We start from the raw sequence: 23,227 nt of genomic DNA on the forward strand, positions 1-23,227 counted from the left end.
CAGCACTCCATACCCGCGCAAAGTCACCGGTTTTTGGATAATGGACTACTAAACGCTGGTGCTCTGACAGAGCTCCAGGGCTTGCAGCTCCCCTCTTCCTGCTAGCTAAATGCCGGTGTGTGTGAGTGAGAGCACGGTCAGCGAGCTTGTTACGCCAGCAATCTGTTACCACAGGTTCCAGTTAATCTTTTAATGTGTGTAATTATAATGTGTTGAGTTATTTAAACAAACTATTGGTGAAATAAACGCCGCTTGTCCGCGAGTCTCATTGATAGAGCCTGCGGCTGGATGTAGCTCTATCAATGAGAGCTAGCTAGCCTCCTCTTAGAATTCCTCTGGAATTCACAAATATTCATTAACTTGAAATCGGACACCGTTGTTAGCTTTATAAAACCTTTAGGGAGATGTTGTATAAGTGGCGTGACGAAATTCAAACTGTAAATATACTCAAATTAAGGCGAAAAGGAAGCTAACTATCCGTGGTTTGTAGCTACACATAGCTAGGATTGAAGGGACAGTCGCAGCTAACGAAACACTTTGTCTTCACAAATATTCATTAACTTGAAATCGGACACCGTTGTTAGCTTTATAAGACATATAGTTAGATTTTGTGTAAGTGGCGTGACGAAATTCAAACTGTAAATATAATCAAATTAAGGTGAAAAGGAAGCTAGCTCAATATCCGTGGTTTGTAGCTACACATAGCTAAGATTGAAGGGACAGTCGCAGCTAACGAAACACCTAGTTTTCACAAATATTCATTAAATTGAAATCGGACACCGTTGTTAGGTTTATAAGACATATATTTAGATGTTGTGTAAGTGGCGTGACGAAATTCAAACTCTAAATATAATCGAATTAAGGCGAAAAGGAAGCTAACTATCCGTGGTTTGTAGCTACACATAGCTAGGATTGAAGGGACAGTCGCAGCTAACGAAACACCTAGTTTTCACAAATATTCATTAAATTGAAATCGGACACCGTTGTTAGGTTTATAAGACATATAGTTAGATGTTGTGTAAGTGGCGTGACGAAATTCAAACTGTAAATATAATCGAATTAAGGCGAAAAGGAAGCTAACTATCCGTGGTTTGTAGCTACACATAGCTAGGATTGAAGGGACAGTCACAGCTAACAAAACACTTTGTCTTCACAAATATTCATTAACTTGAAATCGGACACCGTTGTTAGCTTTATAAGACCTTTAATTAGATTTTGTATAAGTGGCGTGACATGTGGGTAACATGTGGTAACAGATTGCTGGTGTAACAAGCTCGCTGACGGCGCCTCTCACTCACACACAACGGGCCATTTAGCTAGCAGGAAGAGGGTGTTGAAGGCCCTGGAGCTCTGTCAGGGCAGCGGTGTTGGTAGTCCCTGCTGTGGGCTGCAGCCGTGACCGAGCTGTAATACCTCATAGCAGGCCGGGTCTGTGAAGGCAGGCCGGGCGAAGAGGCAGCACCGGCGGCTGAACTCCGACACACAGTCTTACCAAATTTGCAATTAGCCATCAATTTTCGTAAAACGGCCCATATTTGAGCTTTATATAGTTGATTTCTCGCTTAAAAAAGTATCAGAAGTGAATTTAATAACGAAATAGCCCGATAAACAATGTATAACTTTGCAGTGTCTGAAATATGAGTCTCCCATGTGTTTCTATGTAGTTTGCTCAAACCAATCAGCGCGTAGCTCATTCTGAATATTCATGAGCATACCATATTTGGAAGAAAAGCTCTTGTTCCAAATAGAGCCATATTCACAGGGTAGTTAAGGGCCTAATAAAATATCATTCGGGCAATTTTCAGCCCAACCAATGTTACATACCCCATTAGGAGACCTTAAGGAACAGTGTAAAATACCCTATATAATCATTCTATCACCCCTTTAAGATAACGTGTGGTCCTCCATGTTTCCTTCTTCAAACATTCCGGGGCCGGGAAGCTACGATACCCATTAGCAGCATTAGCAGCACCTGTGAGTTTATCATGTGACAGCGAAAAAGCGAAAGGCGGAGCAGTATGTCCTGTATGTCCCTTACCGGCTAACATATTTCAAGATGGCGCATGGATATGGAGCGTCTTCCCCAGTTCATGGTAGTGCAAATGTAAAAATTCAAGTCAATGGGAATACTTTAAATGTATGGTAGTGGTAAATATTTATGAAAAAGGACAAGTTTGTGAACGGGCAAAACAGATTTTTATAATGAACAAGTATAAACGTTACACACTGGACCTTTAAGGGAGGAAACAGTTGCCCATAACCAACAGACTGTACTCAGTTTTCAGTTTAAATGTTCTTATATCCACCAATCAAGCAGAGATGCTGGATCATATTCTTTTGTCCATGAGAGGAAAGTAGATGTTAGACTGATGTGTGACCAAATATTCAAATTGTGTCAAAGTACAAAAAAACAACATTGTATAGCTAGGTACAAACACTGCCCAGTGACGTTAAATAGTTAGCTAATTAGCCAAAATCTGATTTGTGAAAGGAGTTTAGAGCAATACTACAGTTAGTATTTTCCTTATATGCCTTTCAGTAATTTGATAGCTAAAACTGTTGTGAAAAACAAATACTGGAGAGCATTGGATCAATGGATTAAGGCGCATCTCCTCAAGTCTGGAGAGGATTGCTGCAGCCATGGAGCGTGGGCCTCCAAACGCACCACCTGCACCTGTTGTGCCCCTTCGTCCTCCCCCAACTCCATCTCCGTCCACCCGCTCCACCAGGAGCGCATCGCGCATTACTCCCGGACCAGATTCCGCCGGAGTGTCCAATCCCGCCAAAGTTCAACAATACGTCTCCTTAAGTCCTCTAATATTTCCTCATTTATGTCATCAACACATCCATGATTCATGGAAATGTTGTGTAAAACACAACAAGCCACATAGAATGCTGCGACTTTTTGAGGACTGTACTGTAAAGTGCCTCCTGATCTATCCAAACACCTGAAGCGCATTTTCAGTAATATTTTTCTTTGTAATTATGTATGGTTTGCAAAAATGGGAGAGAAGTGTATGCGCGTTGTGCACACGTTATGGCCAAGCATGCGCCCCTAAAATAGCATCTGAATAACGCGCTACTGACTTTAGACTAGCGCCACTGACTTTAGACCAGGTTTTTCCTGGTCAGTGGCGGAATTGTTTTCTGAAACTGCAAAATAGCACCAGGTAAGTTTGCGCCGGAACACGCCTCCTCTTTTCGCTGAACCGCCCCCGCGAGTGCAAATACATTCCCTAATTTACCGACGTGCGTCTGTGGAGGGAAAAGTCCGCTGTGCGTCGGGTGCAAAATAGGAATGATACATGCGTCGGTGTACAAAGGCAATTGCGCTGAGTTCAAGATAGGGCCCATAGTTTCACATTTAGACATCATCACATCCAGTTACTACTTCAGGCTTACTGGATGGGAAAGAATGTTCCAGGTATGAGTCAAACCCTCAGGTGTTACCAAGAAAACAGACGCAAGTGACCATGGTATAGCTGGTTAATCATCTTCATTGTTTCAAATATAAGGTCATTAATGGACTCTAATTGGACATTAATTCCTGAGAATGGACACCTTAACCCATGTGCTCTTTTCAAAGCCACCAGACTTTTTATATAAATAAAGCACTATCCTACCTGTCTAGCTAATCCACAACACGTTTTCGTTCAGAGCCAGCGTCACGTAACTGAAACCAGCTGAAACGGAGGAGATCAGTGAGAGGTGCTTGTCACTGCCCTGGCAAATTTGAAAGCCTGCACTGCACTTTAGTTCATAATGGAGGATCAGACTTATGCAGAGCCACAGGAGAAGGAATCCTCATTGCCGAAATAAGCGAAAAAGGGAATAATAGCTTCTTGGTACATAACGGCTACCGTAGTTTCAACACACATTTGAAAAAGCGAGACGCTAGAGAGCACTATTGCAAAATACAATTTCACCGCTAGATGGCAGAAATTCCTACACAGTTTACCTTTTAACAAAGTTGTCTTTATGATCATATATTAAAACACTAACTGCAGAAAAGACAATTAGAGAATTTATTTTTTCTCTGCCTGTCAATTTCTGATTATGCATGACATTATGCATGACATTACTGCAACAATACGGATCATAATTGTAGCAACAATAAATAATTAGAAGCAGTTACTGTTCATGATGGATGTGTGTCTGCCATCTTGATTTCAAGAAGTTGCAAGACATGATGAGACATGAGCTGATTAATTAATGTTATCATTTAACTGCACATAACTGGACTCCAAAGGAACACATACTATAGGCAATAGATAATACATTTGTTGTAGTTGTGAACATCAGGTGTTGAAACTGGTGGTCATTATTTTCTGAGAAGAAGGGTCTCTGGTTGAGGAGTTATTGTCAGAACGAGACTTGCAGGTCAAAGCCACAGCCCACAGGAACATGAATACACCTAAGAAGAAAAGAGAAAGGCTGTGAATACTTCTGGTAAATCATAAAAGCAGAGTACTTTATATGAGGATCGTGCACATACTGACCCTGCAGGGAGTTTAGTATAGTGAATATGTAGATCCCAGGGAGGGAGATGTAGGTGATGCTCGCTAATCCCCAAGGTAAGCCCAGCACACAGCTGAGGCCCAGCACTGTGGCACAGTCTTTCAATAACTTCATCCCTTTCTCCCTGTTTATCTTTTTCCAGCCACTGCTTTCAGTCCCTCCACTACCTGCCCGTAGCCCCCAGAGCTTAAACACCACCAGCCCCAGCATGCAGGAATTACACAGTATCATCAGCACACATGGGACGGCCACGGTAGTGATGTAGCTGACTAGGAGCCTCTGTGGGAACTGGCTGCTCATCCAGCATCTGCAGGTTATTAAAAAGAAAGAAAAAAAAATAAAAGCCAATATTTAGTTTTTCTATTTAGATCAAGTCAGTCTCGCTTTGCCAGACCATCCTCAAAGGCGCTGTGGAGGAGGGTCTGGCTAGTCCACACAGCATTCCGGGATGGGTGAAAAACGTGCTCTGGTTTATTGGCATTTCTTTAAACCAATCACAATCGTCATGGGCGGTGCTAAGCGCCAGATGAAGCCACGGTGCCTCGACAAAATAGCCTCGGGAAGGAACTTGTTTTGGTGGAACGTGTGTACGTTCAAAAGTAGTTTTGGTCGTGCAACAGAAAACTCAGATTGGACAGATAGTCTAGCTAGCTGTCTGGATTTACCCTGCCGAGATCTGAGGAGCAGTTAACCATAGTCCAAATAAATCCACCGGAGTTTAGAACACCAACACAAAGAAAGCGGAAGGAAATGGTCATCGGCGAAACGACATGCTTCCGGCAGAATTTCCTGCGGCACCGGAGCAGTCCCTGAAGTGGAACGTCGTGGATATATAGACTAAAGCCCTATTCGCACGGGATAAGTATTACCTGGTGACCTCCAGTCATTTGTAATAATCGCGGAGGTTGTCTGTGATCTTAATCCCGTGCGAATCGGTCATGTCTGTAATTTGTAAAGTAATAATTCCCCCGCAAATGACCTACCATATTTCGCCTGTGGTCCTGTGATAATATTAGTCCCGTGCGAATTGGCATCTCTGTGATTTGGGGTCTAACTGGCTGCGTTGTCAATTATAAATGAAAAGTTTTGACATCATATCCGGGGATAATGTCTGTAAATTTGAGTAAAATACAGACTTCAGTTATCCCGTGTGAATGCGCCAGACGAAATACAGACGTGTGGGGGTAATTTATAAACTACAAGAGGTCCCCAGGTAATACTTATCCCGTGCGAATAGGGCTTTTGATCAAGTTAACTTTGAATTACAAATAATCTGCTTCTTGGCAAGGAACAAAATAATGCACGCTTAAAATCACACTATGAACAATATTTGGTTAGAATTCCAAACTCCTGTGTGGTTGAATATTTAAAACATAACAATAAATCTTGGTTTCTTACATCTGTGCTGTTGAAGTCTGGTTGTTGGCATTCCTCAGACTGTATTTGCCATAAACACCTGAAATCCCACAAACCACTGCAACCAGTGTTGGAACACCTGCATGAAGACAAGAAAGATACAGAATTTACTTCAACAAGCCCTGACCAGGGACGGAGCCAGGGGGTGGCTTCTGGGGCTACAGCCCCAAATGTTTTCTCAAAAATCCCGGACCCGGGAAATATCGGCATTCATTCAGCGAACTCTACAAAAATGGCTTTCAAGAATAGTACTGCCGTTAACCCCCCAAATCCTACCCTATGTTATGTCACTTAAAAATAGTAACATCAGACACATTTTGGCTTTTTTAGGTTGAACAACAGAACACTTCTGTTCTCAGGTTATATTTTATTTGATTAAATTGAAAGACCAAAATAATATTTAAGATCATAATCAATCCGTTTTCAAATGTTTTGGAACCTGTATTGATTACATCCGCTGCAGAATTATTCTTTTCCTCTTATTGCATTGCTGCTTTTTACAGTGCAATAATACCTCCATTACCAGCATTCAGCACTAATGTTTATCCAACTCACAATCATCATGATAAACATGCTTGGGGGGGCCAGGAAAAAATAAGCTGCGGGCACCTTCTGACTCCCTCTTTGCAGTAATGTGTATAAAGGGTAAATCTGGTGATATTCTATATTTTTTATTGTCAAAAAATCCCATTTAGACCAATAACTACAATAAATGAATCAGACTACCAATTATTGATTGTGTTACAATTAAGCAATAGCTGACGACTGACCGTGGTAGACCAGCTGTAGCTGTTCTCAGTGACTCTCCGCTACTTGCCCAGCACCGTCAGACAGACAAAGCTAGCAACTAGCAGAATACAGTAGTAGTAGTAGAGATTGAAAAGAGAGCTAAAACAAGCGTGAATATACAACCCCTCCTCACCCAAAAAACATCCGTATGGGTCAGTTATGCAAACAGCTCACGACGACCCAAAATGACGATCCTGTTAGGCCTGTTGATCTCTCTTGGCTGAAGTAATTATCACGAGAACAAATGAGGAAGTGAAGTGACCGCCGTATAATTGCCGGGACACACTGGGCTGATAATCAGCCGTTGGACAGTCTGGCGAGGTCAGTGACTTGAGTCTGTCATGAATAGTCCAACTCCATTTGAGCTGCACAGGGTATTTTAATTTGGCTATTTTTCGGAGTTATAAGCAACATTTCAAGAGAGCAGATTTATTATTATACACCTTTTGACAGAAACACCGTCCCAACCAGACTCTACTCACCCCATCCCACCATGCTGAGCTTTAGCAGGTATCTCCTGACGTAGATGTTGAAGACTCGGACTAAGAGAAGGTAGAGGTGGAAGCCTTCCAGAGCTGCCCAGCTGAAGGTGGCCAGCAGGGACCAGTGTAAAAAGAGACCCAGACCCTGGCAAACCCAGCCCTCCTCATTCTCATTCAGATGCCACACCCAGAAGCTGCACAGCAGGAAGGTGAGATGGAGGCAGAGCAGCGCTCCTGTTAGTTGCAAATGCACCCCGATAGCCTTCTCTGGACGCCGACGTCTAAAAGTGTAAAAACGACGTAAAAACAATATGATAATTTTTCTATTGCCTATTTGGCAGATACAGTACTATATATGGCCATTACTGACCTACATTCTACAGATACTTTCACCTCAACACAGTCCTATGGGCCCAGTGGAGCCGGGCTGAAGCAGTGTGCAGGTCTGTAATGTTTAAAGCCATCACAATGTGGAATAGCTTGCCAACTATCCCAGTTGGAATGTGATGTTATTCTTTTTTTACCCTAATTTACGGAACTAGTTACACGCAGTAATGTTATTTACTTGCACTATAAGTCTTGTTTTAAATGTATGTAAAATTGTATTTATTATGTTGTGATTTTGGGATCCGAATGAAGAAATAAAGAAATAAAGGACTCCCACTTATCTCTACATATGTATTAGCCCAAACTGTTTTGATGTTACCTTGTCTACTGATTAAACACTTTCTTGCTCAGTAAGTGCAGGCAGACTGGCTGGGGCGTTGGACCACACTCGAGAGAAATTCACACAAAGAAAGCAGTTTCATGTATGCTTAACACTGATGCTGTTAAGATAATTCAGTTAATTCCTGTTATGAGCCTGCATTTTCACAGGAAGTGAGATCAACCACAGAGCTTGTTTTCACCCACAGTATCTAAAGACAAACCTCTGCGACCTATAACACCCATCTTTGCAGCCATAAAAATGAAACTGGTACACTTTAAGACTCAAACTCCCCAGGTGATCTGCACAATAGATCATTCCTGTTGGTGGCCATCAAACTTTTCAATTCATCCTCACTCTGTCACAATATGGACATTAGTGGACTGGGATGCTGACAGACAGGACTAACACTAACTCTAACATTAACACTCTGTAACTCTGGCAAAATGCAATAGCTCTGTTAACTGTCAATAATCACACATATATAACACAACACGTAAAACTTCAGTTCCATGACAGTAAGTAATAATCACACATCATCTCTGTTAAACTATCATTACAGGAATCTGTTAATATAATTCACTCTAGACTTATGGGAATATTAATTTGAAGTCAGGCTTTAAAACTCACTGTAGACATATATAGAGAATCAAGCTGACGACTGTGAAGAAGATGGAGAGCGCTGAGCCAATGTAGGTGATATAGCTCAGGTTCACAGCATCACTTTCTCCCACTGATAACACAGTGTTCTGGCACAGAAAAAGAGACAATACATATTCAATTTAAAAATGGATTTGAAGTTCACAAGTCTGATGGAAGCCTCTTTAGTAGATATATTGTAGATATTGAGATGTGTCTTAGATACCACTCTATGCCTCTTTAAATTAAATTTCCAACTACCTGTTTTGTATGTGCATTTTCAATCTGTGCATAAAAAAACTGTGGAAATGCTGGAAATTCCAAAACAGGACAAAAGTGCAACAACGAAAATCTTTTTTGCATGGCTGAGGTGGTGTGCATTAATTCACATTTAATTGTGCCCATTTTCTGTAAATTCTGTTAAAATGTGTGCTATAGCTGACAATTTTTTACCCCCAGTAACACAATTGCACCCTCAAACAATGATAGCTTATAATCATTCAGCTATAAATCTATGTGGTAACATTGTGTCTCACATCAATTTCTTCCATCTAGCATTGAGATCATATATCGCAATCAACTCACTCGCGCCACGCAGTTCAAAGTACGTATTACATCTATGGTAGCCTTCGCGCTTCAAAAACCTGGTCTCTTGCTCTTTTCAATATCCTTTTTCTTTTTCTGGGCAAAGAAGAAGAAGACTCCTGTTCCTGAAATTTGGATTTTGAATACGTGTGGTCCTCCATGTTTCCTTCTTCAAACTTGCCAGGGCCGGGTAGCTACGATACCCATTAGCAGCATTAGCAGCACCTGTGAGTTTATCATGTGACAGAGAAAAAGCGAAAGGTGGAGCAGTATGTCCTGTATGTCCCTTACCAGCGTACCAACGTATTTCAAGATGGCGCATGAATATGGAGCGTCTACCCCAGTTCATGCAATTGCAAATGCAAAATTTCAAGCCAAAAGGAATACTTGGAATTGATGGTGGTGGTAAGTATTCATGAAAAAGGACAAGTTTGTGAACGGGCAACACAGATTTTGATAATGATCAACTAAACATGTTACACACTGGACCTTTAAAGGCAAATCCTTTTGCACATTAGGTAGCATGTTGCGGCGGAGAGAGAATGTTCATTTTACCACAAGCACAGCAAAGAAGCTCATGTGGTTGCAGCTGCAAATAAATTCAGCTCCGGTGTCATCGGTATCACAGCCCTCTGTGCTCCAGCTACCTAAAAACACACACATACAATATGATGTTTAAATCTGAGTTGATCTTTTAATTTGGGAGCAAAAAGACTGTGGCTGGCATTTGTAGCCTACCTGTTCCATCATTAAGCGTTGACTCCTGCCAAAACACACATGCCCCATCTCCCACCTGAAACACATTCAAAAGTATATTCAAGATATGATGAAAGCAGATTCATCCATATATATATATATATATATATATGCCTTCACAGCTGCTTTTGTTATTTTACCTGTTTGTTGTGTTTGAAGGTTAATTTGATGGGTTGGGAGAGGTTTTTGACAGGAAGGTTCCCTGCCCTCACTGCCAGGACTAACCCCCCCAAAACAGGCCGGTCTGGTGGTATGAATAGTCTCGCTTTTGACCGATTGGGACTCAGCTGCAATGAAAGATGATTGACAAAAGATTGTTGATGATGGAGATTTGTGTTTTTGCACTGTTGTTGTTGCGCTTGATGTTGATGCCAATCATTTATTAATTGATCTTTTTTTTAGAGTAAGTAAAGTTTATTTGTATAGCACCTTTCACTACGCACTAATAAGACAACACGTGCAAATAAACCACAGCACGCAACAATAAGACAACACGTGCAAATAAGACAACACGTACTAATAAGACAACACGTACTAATAAGACAACACGTGCAAATAAGACAACACGTGCAAATAAGACAACACGTGCAAATAAGACAACACGTGCAAATAAGACAACACGTGCAAATAAACCACAGCACGCACTAATAAGACAACACGCACTAATAAGACAACACGCGCAAATAAGACAACACGCACTAATAAGACAACACGTGTAAATAAACCACAGCACGCACTAATAAGACAACACATGCAAATAGCCCACACCACAACGGAAGTGTTTCCAGGGGACACTTTTAAGTGATGCACATGTGCCTCAACCATTGGCTTTGTGGTACATAGACAGACCAACAACAGGACAATTTTAACAATTTTTGCCATTTTATTCATCACTAAATTCACTTCTGAATACGTTTTAGGCGAGAAATGAACTCTTTAGATTTCGAATATAGACGATACAGACGATAGACGATAGACGATACAGACGCTCCACTCAGCACCAACTGCTATGTTTAATTTTAAATGAATGTAGCCTACTGGTAGTCTGGCACATGTAGGGTGCTCAGTATTTTATTATTATGTATCGGCGAGTGTGTGTGTGTGTGACTGTGTGTGTGTGTGTGTGTGTGTGTGTGTGTGTGTGTGACGGCCGGCCAGCGAGGTTGTTAAGCCTGCAAGCGCTTGTGGAGTTTAACTCCGAAAATGCAGCTAACCACAGGTTACTCTTAAAATGGACATGTGTTGTGATACTTAAACAAATAATCCATCAACGGCAAAATAAAAGCCTCTTATTTACGAGAGCGGTCTGAGAGACCTCCAGCTTAGAGTGGGGTCTCTGAGCAGGACCGACTGAGCACCCTACATGTGCCAGACTACCAGTAGGCTACATTCATTTAAAATTAAACATAGCAGTTGGTGCTGAGTGGAGCGTCTGTCATGGTGTGATTGGGTATGTTGGTGGACTTGATTCTTAATTTCCCCACGAAGCTGATCGCAGTTACGTGCCAGTTAAACTTCTCATCTCCAATCCTCTCTGTATTTGCCCCGGCAGGCGCTAGCTGGCTGTCGCGTCACTTTTTGGAGCTACTCAATTCCGAAAACTTTGAAACAAATTGTCAATTCGGCAAAGATTTTCGCAAGACTGCCTATATTCGAAATCTAAAGAGTTCATTTCTCGCCTAAAACGTATTCAGAAGTGAATTTAGTGATGAATAAAATGGCGAAAATTGTTAAAATTGTCCTGTTGTTGGTCTGTCTATGTACCAGAAAGCCAATGGTTAAAAGTGTCCCCTGGAAACACTTCCGTTGTGGTGTGGGCTATTTGCATGTGTTGTCTTATTAGTGCGTGCTGTGGTTTATTTGCACGTGTTGTCTTATTTGCACGTGTTGTCTTATTAGTGTGTGCTGTGGTTTATTTGCACGTGTTGTCTTATTAGTGTGTGTTGTCTTATTTGCACATGTTGTCTTATTAGTGCGTGCTGTGGTTTATTTGCACGTGTTGTCTTATTTGCACGTGTTGTCTTATTAGTGTGTGCTGTGGTTTATTTTATACGTGTTGTCTTATTTGCACGTGTTGTCTTATTAGTGCATGCTGTGATATAACACAATACAACAAATTAAAATACAAGGACATATGAACACAAATAGAAAACATAAACAACCATAAAAACCCCTTCACTAACTAAAAGCCTGCTTGACTAGCGGAGTCTTCAATTGCTATTTAAAAGATTTGACAGAATTCACACAACGTAGAAAGGGAGGCAAGAAATTCCACAGCCTAGGAGCCCATGCTTGGAATGACAACCCGTTCTCATTCCGAACTCGTATATAAGTACGTTTGGTCAGTGTCCTTCAGCGTCTGATGCGACGAAAAAGGCACCCTTCGGCGTATTTGTGTAACGTACTGGGGAGAGCCGCAGTTGGATGAGATTTAGCGAGTGGTATGTAATGGGAATGTGTTGGACAGTCTGGCGAGGTCGGTGACTCGAGTCTGTTCGGTGTGTCCTGTGCCGTCGTCAGTTTGAGGGGCCGTCGGCGTTCATTTTGGCCGACCTGACATGTTCAGTCGCCGGCAGGGCAGTCGGGACTCACCCGGAAATGGCGAGCAGAATGAGGTGACTAGAGTCTCTCAAAATCTGATGAAAATCTTTTAAACTGACCTTTGTTGAGCTGAAATGAAGACAGATTCAGCAACTGCATGGCCTATTTCTCGCTTAAAATGTTTTCAGAAACATGTTTCAGTGAACTATTTTAGTACAATATGAGATCGTATTCTGAACGGCCACCATGACAGTCTGGCTTTGAATTTCCAGAGAAAACAAACCCATGTGACGCCTTCGTCCAATCAGCTGCCGGTTTTCATTTCTTGGGCAACAATGTAGAGTAACGGCGCCTGCTGCTATGGAGACATATTACGTTTCTCAAGTCGGTGTCGCCTCAGTGTGTCCCGAGGCAGTTTTTTGGACCTCGGGGACGTGGTTTAATGTGTCCACACCTTAAGAGCCTCTGACCCAATGACCTCAGACTACAGGTGGGAGTATGAAGCTGTATCAAGTCAGAGACGTAAGGAGGAACTAATACCTTTTTTAGAGTTGTTATCACTGCACAGATATTTCTTAATATTTATTTTTATTTTTATAAATGGTTAACTATATGCACTGCGTCACACCATGTTGTGTATTACAAACCATTAGGGTCATACTATTGTTTGTTGTATTGTATATGTATTATGTTGTATATGTTGTTTTTAATGGCTGCATCATGGGCTTTGTGCCCAAGACAAATTTCCCACCTGGTGACAAAGGAGAAACAGGACATTAATACTAGGGTATTGTTAATTAGAGGTGAATCAGCTTCCTCAATCAAACCTTTCCTCCAATTTTTTATAGAACACAATGGCTGGCTGTGAGTGTACAGAGTTCATGGAAATCAATGCAAATCAGCATGAGGGGAAAGTCATGCCTTGTATAAATATACAGACGGAGCTAACTGAAAGTAGAAGCCAGTGTCAGCGCACAAAAATATGAACTGCTTTCTTCTGTATCCATCCTCTGGAATTGCAGCCATGTTTGTGATTTCCCAAATTTAACTTCTCTTTATGTACACGTCAATTGGGATCAGATTAATAAGGGCAACTAAGGAGGAGTTAATAGTCTGTGGCTCAAATGGGACTGACCTGGAAATAAGTGCTGTTGATCAGAGAGGCCACCAGCAGGGTCTCCTTGTCAGGCACAGATCCCCTGCTTCTCTGGAGAGCCGAGCCTGGGATGTAAACCCTGTGTTCAGGAGTGGGACTCGCTTCAACCTAAAAGCCATAGAGTATACACAAAACATGCAAATAAAGTATGGAAATAATTTATCTATGGTGAGTTAACATATTGTTGACGATTTTAATTGCTCGGATTTAATTGCTCAAATGCACAGACTGTCCTCATACGTTGTTTGTTCAAACAGCAACTCGACTCATATTTATGTTTAAAATGGGGGCGCTCTCTAGTGGCTGAGGTGATTATGACTACACACTGGCTGCATGGCGTGAGCGTGTCAGCTGCGTGGCGTGTCCGTTTTTATTTCGGCTCCCACGTTAACAGGTTAGAGCTTGTACACTGCCTGCTTGTACACTGCCTGCGTGACACGCCCATCTCAGGCGCGGCTTGAGCCCTGCCGAAAACTCGTGCATGCTAGAAATAGGACCGACGCCTATTTTTCAAGCAACACACAAGCACGTTGGTAGCATTTTTAGGTAAATAGAATACGAAAAGATGTTTATATGTCATTTTGACACAAATACATTTAATAAATGACATTTTGATGTCTGAAAGTCTCTAGGTTTTGACATAAATGCAGATATAAATGTAATTTAAAAATAATAATAATAAATAATTATCAATTTTCAAATATTGCACCTGTCAATACAGAACAAAATATTCTGTAGCCTATTTTGCCATCAATACTGCCGACGTTGGCTTTGCTGTTATCAAATCAGTATATATTTATGTTTAATGTGGTATTTCATTATATCAATGGGAAAAATACATGTGTACAGACAAGGCTAGCAGCAGCAGCGCTGCGTCAGACACGTTTCTGGTGTGCAAAGACAGAAAACGCCACGCAGCCGCCATGCAACTGACACGCAACAGACACGCCACGCTCACGCCACTCAGCCAGTGTGCAGCCGGCCTAAGAGCGTCAAAATCCATGTTAGGGATGGGTCAAACATACATAGGACATTTACCGACTTTTACTACATTTCAGTTTAATGAAACATGTTGCTCCGTTTTGTCGGGGCTGAACTTGGCCCATGATCTTTTTTTAAACTTAACCAAGCAGTTTTGGTAGTAGTATTTGAGCCAAACCTATCCAAACTGCGAACATTTCACAACGTTAACAACATGTCTTGAAACGTGACTGTTACTGTGGTTTAGATATAAGGACAGAAAACGCTCTTGTGGGTCGTATTTCCTGCCACCACTAGGGGAGCTGATTTATGAAATGCACCCGTGGGTGATTTGGACGGACATGTTGGATTTTGTACATATGTTCCAAGGAAAGATAATACAGTGTAACATCCAGAACTCTACTAAATATGCTTGTGTATGGTGAAGACAACTAATACTTTTTTTCTCCTGTTTTGCTTCTTTATTAGTACATTTCATACAATAACTTTGATTGACCTGATAAGACAAGAGCTGGGAGCTACCCAAAAATATCCTCACCTTATCAGAACAGCTCACCCACTGATGAATGAGGTTTGGCATCTGTCTCTGTTTGAGTCTTCTCACTATAGGCCTACAGCTTGTAATGCTGTCCTCATAGCACCTACCAACACATAATTCACATATTTCAGCAATCCAAACACTTACATAAAGTTGAATAAGCATTGGGTTTAGGTGAAAAACCAACACAACTAAGTTGCCTTTTGTCCTTTGACATTTAAAATGTAAAATGATTACTTTACACAGTCATGTATGGGTTGTATACCATATTGTATAGCCATTTCGAAACCCTTGGTAGAGAAATGTCCGGTCAGGTTTAGTTCCTGAAAGGTTGACACACTGGTTCCTCTAACAACAATATGGTAAGTTATGATTATTAATTGTTGTTGTTTATGTGCAGAGGTGTCAAGTAATTAAGTACAAATACTTTGTTACCTTACTTTAGAAATTTTGGGTATACTTTACTGGAGTAATTATTTTACAGCAGACTTTTTACTTCTACTTCATACATTTTTACACAATTATCTTTACTTTCTACTCCTTACATTTTAAAAATAGCCATGTTACTCCTATTTCAGTTTGGCTTGTTTTTATTTGGGCTAATACGGCACCGGTGCCAACGACCGTTATCTACTGGACTGAATAGCAACGCGGATTTCGGTGCCTTATTAGGTGCCACTTACATGCCTGCGCTTCTTTTTGATGCTACGAAAATGGACGTTTGAGGGAACTGAATGCCGCATGCGACGCTAGTTAACACTACACTTGGCAGCAGGTAACGTTAGCCTACCGTTAGCTAGCAGCTGGATTAAACACAGTTAAAATGCTGACAGCTAAACGGTGTAAAAGTGTATCTGTATTTCACTGTAGAGGATTGTAACACCAGACTGTAGCTGCCATTGTCTGAAAAACACAGACTCAGCCTGAAATAAGTTATTGTTATTAAATTTTTTATAAATTATTAAATTTTTACCCTGTGGCAACACAGGGTAAAGCCGTTCTTTAATGTCGCCTTGTGCTCCTTTTTTTTAAGATCAACTTTTTATTGTTTTATATTTTTGAACATACAGAACAATACAATTGAACAAAGTGCTTCCTTTTTTGTGGAGGTGGGGTAGTGCACTATAGGCCTGTGTGGGGGCTAAGCTTTTGTCCTTAATGGCATTTTTCCCCCTTTATATTACTTTTACTTTTATACTTTAAGTAGTTTTGAAACCAGTACTTTTACACTTTTACTTGAGTAAAAAGCTTGAGTTGATACTTCAACTTCTACAGAAGTCTTTTCAAACCCTAGTATCTATACTTCTACTTGAGTAATGAATGTGAATACTTTTGACACCTCTGTTTATGTGCACATTTTGTTTCAGGGTCTCACAATCGTGTCAGAGATATCCCAGCATTCATTAGACAGCAGCGAGCAGCCACACTTATTCATTAGTGTAAGAGAAGGATGTATTGTTGTTCAATAAGAGGAGAGTAAGATCTACAGTATCAGCTTTATATGTATGAGTATGAGTTACCTGGTCCAGGGGCCACCACCTTGTTGTTGTTGTTTTAGACATTCATCAAGGACATTTTCACAGTCGCCTGTCAGGGGGACAGAGAAAGAAAGAGAAAGTGTCAAAGATAGTACAATATATGGCTATAGGTCTGCCAATGCAATAAGACAAGTGACATGTTGTCAGATTGTGATCACCACTTACTCAGGGAAACTGTGACTGTGACTGTGATGTGTGACTTTGTTTTTCTTTCGATGTGAAAATCTACGACCTTAATATATTCACAGTTAAAATGGTACTCACTTCATAAACACACAGCTATAAAATACACAACGTGAAAAACTTACCGCCAGCTTGGGCTGTAGAAAACCACGCAAGTGTGACTAAAGAAAAAGTAATCCACATCGTCTCAGTGATGCTCACACACATGTGATGTGACTGTTCCCTGCACAGCGGTGTTCTGCTTGATGAATGATCGGGGAGTTTCACATATGCATTATATCAGATGGTGGTAGCTGAGTGGGGGTGGAGAGCTGATAGGGACGAGAAGTGATTCATATCACTTCTGGATTCATGTAAGATCCACTATTCTTACTGGTGGATCTTCATTGCAGGTAAGTAATCAGGTAAGTAATCACAACAAACGTCGACGTCATCCACAAGCGACAGCAGCCGGCAGGAAACAGGGAGCCGGAAGCTGCCTTCACTCTCCTACCCATCGGCTCTATAGCCTAGTTTCTATTACATTAATATAGCGTTTTAAAAAAACAAAAAAACAAAGATACATCTGTACATGTAGTAAGCATTTAGCTTTCACGCTAAATTATTAAGACTAGACCAACGGGCTAAACCAACGCTAGCACCATGGCTGCCTCTACACTTGGCGAGTCACCACTCCCACACAAAATTTCCTCATTTTTAAAGAACGCAAATAAAGAAATTGCTGACCTCAAGGAAGATGTTCGCCGACTCTCCAAGGACTTAAAGACCAAAGATGCTTTGTTAACCGCCTGCTTGGACGTGACTCATAACCAGTCGCTCCGGATCTCATCGCTCACGGCGGCCTTTCAGGATACAGCGCTATGGGACCCAACCGCCAGCCAACACCTGTCTTCTTGCTCGACACCATACATCAAGTCATCCTGGACTGAGGTGGTTTGCGGCCAAAAGAGAGCCCCGAGTAGGGCTCCATCGCCTCCTGCCCTTAGCCTCTCCAACCGTTTCATCGCCCTGTCGGAATCGGACCTAGTAGCGGCCGAAGTGGTTCACCGGGCTAGCCCCGCTTCAAAGCCGACTGACCAGCGGCCGTCACAGAAGAGCTGCTACCCCACGGCTACAGCTTCTGAGGGAAGCGGTAGCCAGACGATCCAGTGGCGTACACTGCCTGGACCGGCCACACGACAACGTTCCTCAAAAACAATCTCCCCAGCCGAACGGTAAGCAGTCGTCCTCTTCTTTTCCTTGTCCATCTGTACCCGACACTGACTGTTTCGTTCCCGTCACCGGCCATCCACACCCCCTCACTCCTCGTCTGCTCTTCCCCCCAACCACAGTAATTATCGTGACTCCATCACCAGAGATTTAACGTTTCATAATGCTGTCACACACTGCTTTCCTGGAGCCAAAGTTACAAACATCCTGGCTAAAGTTGTGGATCTGACACCCTCATTCCCGACCTCTATTAAACGCATCGTGGTCCACTGTGGACACAACGACATGTCCTATCAGGAATCCGAACGCACAAAGAAAGCGTTTACAACTCTCATTGAGGCTTTAAAAAGCACTGGGAAGTCGGTTTTTATCTTGGGCCCACTCCCCATCTCTAGGTCGAGGATCGCGCCTCTTTAGCAGGCTACTTTCCCTTAACACCTGGCTTCAGCTTACATGCAGCATTCACAAGCTAGGTTTTATTGACAATTTTAAACTGTTTGGGAAACGTGGCTCCCTGTACAGCAGGGATGGGACCCATCCCAATACACGCGGAAACCAAGTGCTCCATGAGAATTTGCACCACGCCTTGCACACTCAGAACTATGATTGACTGTGCTCCTCTGTGCTTGCTCCTTTGGAACAACCACCCGTTCATAATCCCATAACCACGGTGTCTGTTCCCCGACTGAGATCGATTAACATAAACAAAAGAGGTGCTATACTCAACAACCTAATTGGAATTAAAACAACCACTGCACTGACAGAGCAGAATAGGAAAATCAAATTTGGACTATTAAATATTAGATCTCTGTCTTCTAAAGCAATATTGGTAAACAAATTGATATCAGATAACCAAATTGATTTATTTTTTCTCACCGAAACATGGCTAAGCCACGATGAATACGTTAGTCTAAATGAAGCCACTCCTCCCAGTCATAATAATACTCAAATTCCAGCCAGGGGCTCCAGGAGGGGGAGTTGCAGCCATATTCGACTCAAGCCTGTTAATTAATCCTAAACCTAAACTAAATTATAACTCGTTTGAAAGCCTTGTTCTTAATCTTCAACACCCAACGTGGAAAACGGTACAGCCAATTATATTTGTTGTTGTTTACCGCCCACCAGGTCCGTATTCTGAATTTTTATCTGAATTCTCTGAGTTCTTATCAAGCATAGTCCTTCAATCAGACAAAGTACTTATTGTAGGTGATTTTAATATCCATGTGGACGATGACAGCAATAGCCCTAGTACTGCTTTCAATTCACTACTAGATTCAATTGGTTTCAGTCAGAATGTGCATGAGGCCATGCACCATTTTAACCACACCCTCGACCTTGTGCTAGAATATGGAATTAAAATTGAAGATTTAATAGTATTTCCGCAGAATCCTCTATTATCAGATCATTTTTTAATGACTTTCGAATTCCTATTACCAGACCATAAGAAATTAAATAAAAGTTTCTACACTAGATGCCTATCTGACAGTGCTATAACTGAATTTAAGGAAGATATTCCAACAGCACTTAACTCAATGTTGTGCCTTAATATAACAGAGGACCTTTATGTTAACTTTAGCCCCTCCCAAATTGATAACTTCGTAGATGCTGCTACGGTCTGCCTACGGACAACTTTAGACTTGGTTGCTCCTCTCAAAAAGAAGACGATGAAGCAAAGGAAATTAGCACCTTGGTATAACTCCCAAATTCGCAAATTAAAACAAATCTCACGAAAACTTGAAAGTAAATGGCGTTCCACTGAACTGGAAGAATCTCGTGTGGATTGGCAACATAGTTTGAAAACCTATAGGAAGGCCCTCAGAATTGCCAGATCAGACTATTACTCAACACTAACAGAAGAAAATAAGAACAACCCAAGGTTTCTTTTCAGCACTGTAGCCAGGCTGACAGATAGCCACAGCTCTACTGAACCATCTATTCATCTAGCTCTGAGTAGTGATGACTTCATGAGCTTCTTTAATGATACAATTATAACAATTAGAGATACAATTCATCACCTTTCACCCTCAACTTCTAACAGCTCACCACTGGGCGCAGGAGGACTGAAGAGAACGATAAGACCTGATACATACTTAAGCTGCTTTTATCCTATGGACCTTCAACAATTAATGTTAAAGGTCTCTTCAGCCAAGCCAACTACCTGTCTCTTAGACCCTATTACAACAAGGCTACTTAAAGAAGCACTACCTGTGGTCAACACCACAATATTAAATACAATCAATTTGTCTTTATTAACAGGTCATGTACTGCACTCAATTAAAATAGCTGTGATAAAACCTATTCTGAAAAAACCTACCCTCGATCCTGAAGTCTTAGCCAACAATAGACCTATATCTAATCTTCCCTTTCTCTCCAAAATCCTTGAGAAGGTAGTGGCTAACCAACTATGTGACTTTCTACATAGGAACAATCTATTTGAAGACTTTCAGTCAGGATTTAGAATGCATCATAGCACAGAGACGGCACCGGTAAAAAATACTAACGCCCTTCTAACTGCTGCTGACAAAGGACTTGTCTCAATACTTGTTTTATTAGATCTTAGTGCTGCTTTCGACACTATTGACCATACCATCCTGTTACAGAGACTGGAACACTTAGTTGGCATTAAAGGAATCGCACTAAGCTGGTTTAAGTCCTATTTCTCTGAGCGATCCCAATTTGTTAACATTAACGATAAACCCTCAAAGTACGCTAAAGTTAGTCATGGCGTTCCTCAAGGCTCAGTGCCTGGACCAATTCTATTTTCATAATATATATACTTCCTCTAGGTAATATCATTAGGAAACACTCATTTAACTTTCACTGTTATGCAGACGACACCCAATTATATCTGTCAATTAAGCCAGACGAAAGTGGACAGTTAGCTAAACTTCAAGCGTGTATTAAAGATATAAAATCCTGGATGACCCACAATTTCCTGATGTTAAACTCAAACAAAACCAAATGGGATGGGACCAAAGCACCTCCGAACTTCATTATCTAAAGATATAGCTACTCTGGATGGTATTGCCCTGGCCTCCAGCACTACTGTCAGAAAATTAGGAGTTATTTTTGATCAGGATATATCCTTCAATGTCCACTTAAAACAAACCTCAAGAACAGCTTTTTTCCATCTTCGTAACATTGGCAAAATTAGGAATATCCTGTCTCAAAAGGATGCTGAAAAACTAGTCCATGCATTCGTTACTTCTAGACTAGACTACTGCAATTCCTTACTATCAGGTTGCTCAAATAAGTCCCTTAAGACTCTCCAGCTGATCCAGAATGCTGCAGCGCGTGTTCTGACGAGAACTAAGAGAAGACATCATATTTCTCCTGTATTAGCTTCTCTGCATTGGCTTCCTGTGAAATCTAGGATCAAATTTAAAATCCTCCTCCTGACCTACAAAGCTCTAAATGGTCAAGCACCATCATACCTAGAAGAGCTCTTAGTACCTTATCTTCCTAGTAGAGCACTACACTCCCAGAATGCAGAGCTACTTGTGGTAGCTAGAGTACCTAGAGTCTCTAAAAGTAGACTGGGGACCAGAGCCTTCAGCTATCAGGCTCCGCTCCTGTGGAACCAGCTCCCAATTTGGGTTCGAGGGGCAGACACCGTCACCACATTTAAGAGTAAACTGAAAACCTCCTCTTTGATAAAGCTTATAGTTAAGGAGTGAGGAGTTGCAGCGTCCGCCTAACGGCCCATCTGCTCCTCTTCGTAGTCATCAGTTTTATTTATCATATAATCAATAGTATAGCGAGAGTAGAGGGAGGCAGGCCAGTACAGCCCGATCCGGTTGGGGAGGGAGAGTTCTAGCCCGACCAGGCACCTCTCTTTAACCTACCTCTCTTAGTTATGCTATTATAATTCTAGACTGCCGGGAAAACTGAGCTGCTCTCTCATCTCTGTTTTCACTTGTTTCCTTTTGTATGCATCCTGTCCCAGAAATGCTTGTTACTAACCTAGCTCTGGGGAGTTTACTCCCCGGAGTCCTTATGTTTCCCGGTCGCGTCCTGCTGTGTCCTGCTGCGTCTGCCGCATCCACCCATGCTCTGCAGCGCCACGTTACATCCCGCAACGCCCTGCTGGCGCCACGTTACATCCCGCAACGCCCTGCTGTGATGTTCATACACACAGTAGTCAGGATCCGGGATAGGAGACTGCACTACTCAGTATGACACGATGTGCCCTGCTATAACATGAACTTCCACGATGACCTTCAAAGTCACTGTTCCATTATCTTTAATGTGACTATTACTTGCCACTGTTCATCACACCCCCAACCGGCCCCGTCAGACACCGCCTACCAAGAGTCTGGGTCTGCCGAGGTTTCTTCCTAAAAGGGAGTTTTTCCTTGCCACTGTCGCAATAGCCACTCTATTTACACTCCGCTTGCTCTTGAGGGAATTACTGTAATTGTTGGGGTTTTGGAATTTATAGAGTGTGGTCTAGACCTACTCTATCTGTAAAGTGTCTCGAGATAACTCTTGTTATGATTTGATACTATAAATAAAATTGAATTGAATTGAATATCTTTTATTTATTTATTTTTTATTTAACCTTTATTTAACCAGGTAGGCCATTGAGAACAGGTTCTCATTTGCAACGGCGACCTGGCAAAGAAAAGCATAAGCGTGCAGGACAACATACAGTTTCACATTCAATACAATACAGGAATACAGAATACAATAGGCTACATAAAGTGCAGATTATATAGGCATTACAAAGCCGGCGCAAAGTGAGGTGTAAGTAAGATGAAGGATATGCGAAAGTGATATGGTAATAACACAATATACATGAATAGACAGTCTATAACACGGCTGAGATGTAGTGTAGAGCCAAACAAAACAGGAACAGTTAGTGCAAATTATGATCTAGTTAGTGGTGTTGAATCTGTTATAATGCATATATATATATATATATATATATATATATATATATATATATATATATATATATATATGTATATATCAGTCATTCATAGATAAACTAACTGGCTAGCACCTAGCCTATTGTCTGTAGCACATAGCCTAGCCTGAACCAGCTAACGGCTAATCTTGGGCCTAGCCTACCCTCTTGGGGTTAAATAGTTTTGTGCAGCTCACAGGAATAGCCCTTTTCGTAGTCTTTGGCTAGACTACACCTCATCACCCCCTCCTCTTTCACACACACACACTCTCTCTCTCTCT

General features: G+C 41.6%; 1 protein-coding gene across 1 annotated transcript; it reads right to left on the minus strand.

Moving 5' to 3' along the window:
- Positions 1–3,958: 3,958 nt before the first annotated feature.
- Positions 3,959–17,098, minus strand: LOC120555905 (adhesion G protein-coupled receptor G3-like; the record flags this gene model as incomplete). The annotated part of the gene is made up of 12 exons (XM_039795091.1): positions 3,959–4,414; positions 4,500–4,825; positions 5,917–6,013; positions 7,206–7,486; positions 8,542–8,660; positions 9,691–9,782; positions 9,874–9,928; positions 10,032–10,178; positions 13,568–13,696; positions 15,108–15,210; positions 16,628–16,694; positions 16,954–17,098. Coding segments are annotated over 12 exons (1,677 nt in total), but the record flags the coding sequence as incomplete, so codon positions are not given.
- Between the last annotated feature and the right edge of the window lie 6,129 nt (positions 17,099–23,227).

The sequence above is a fragment of the Perca fluviatilis genome, chromosome 3 (genome assembly GCF_010015445.1).
Source record: "Perca fluviatilis chromosome 3, GENO_Pfluv_1.0, whole genome shotgun sequence".
Taxonomy (NCBI): domain Eukaryota; kingdom Metazoa; phylum Chordata; class Actinopteri; order Perciformes; family Percidae; genus Perca; species Perca fluviatilis.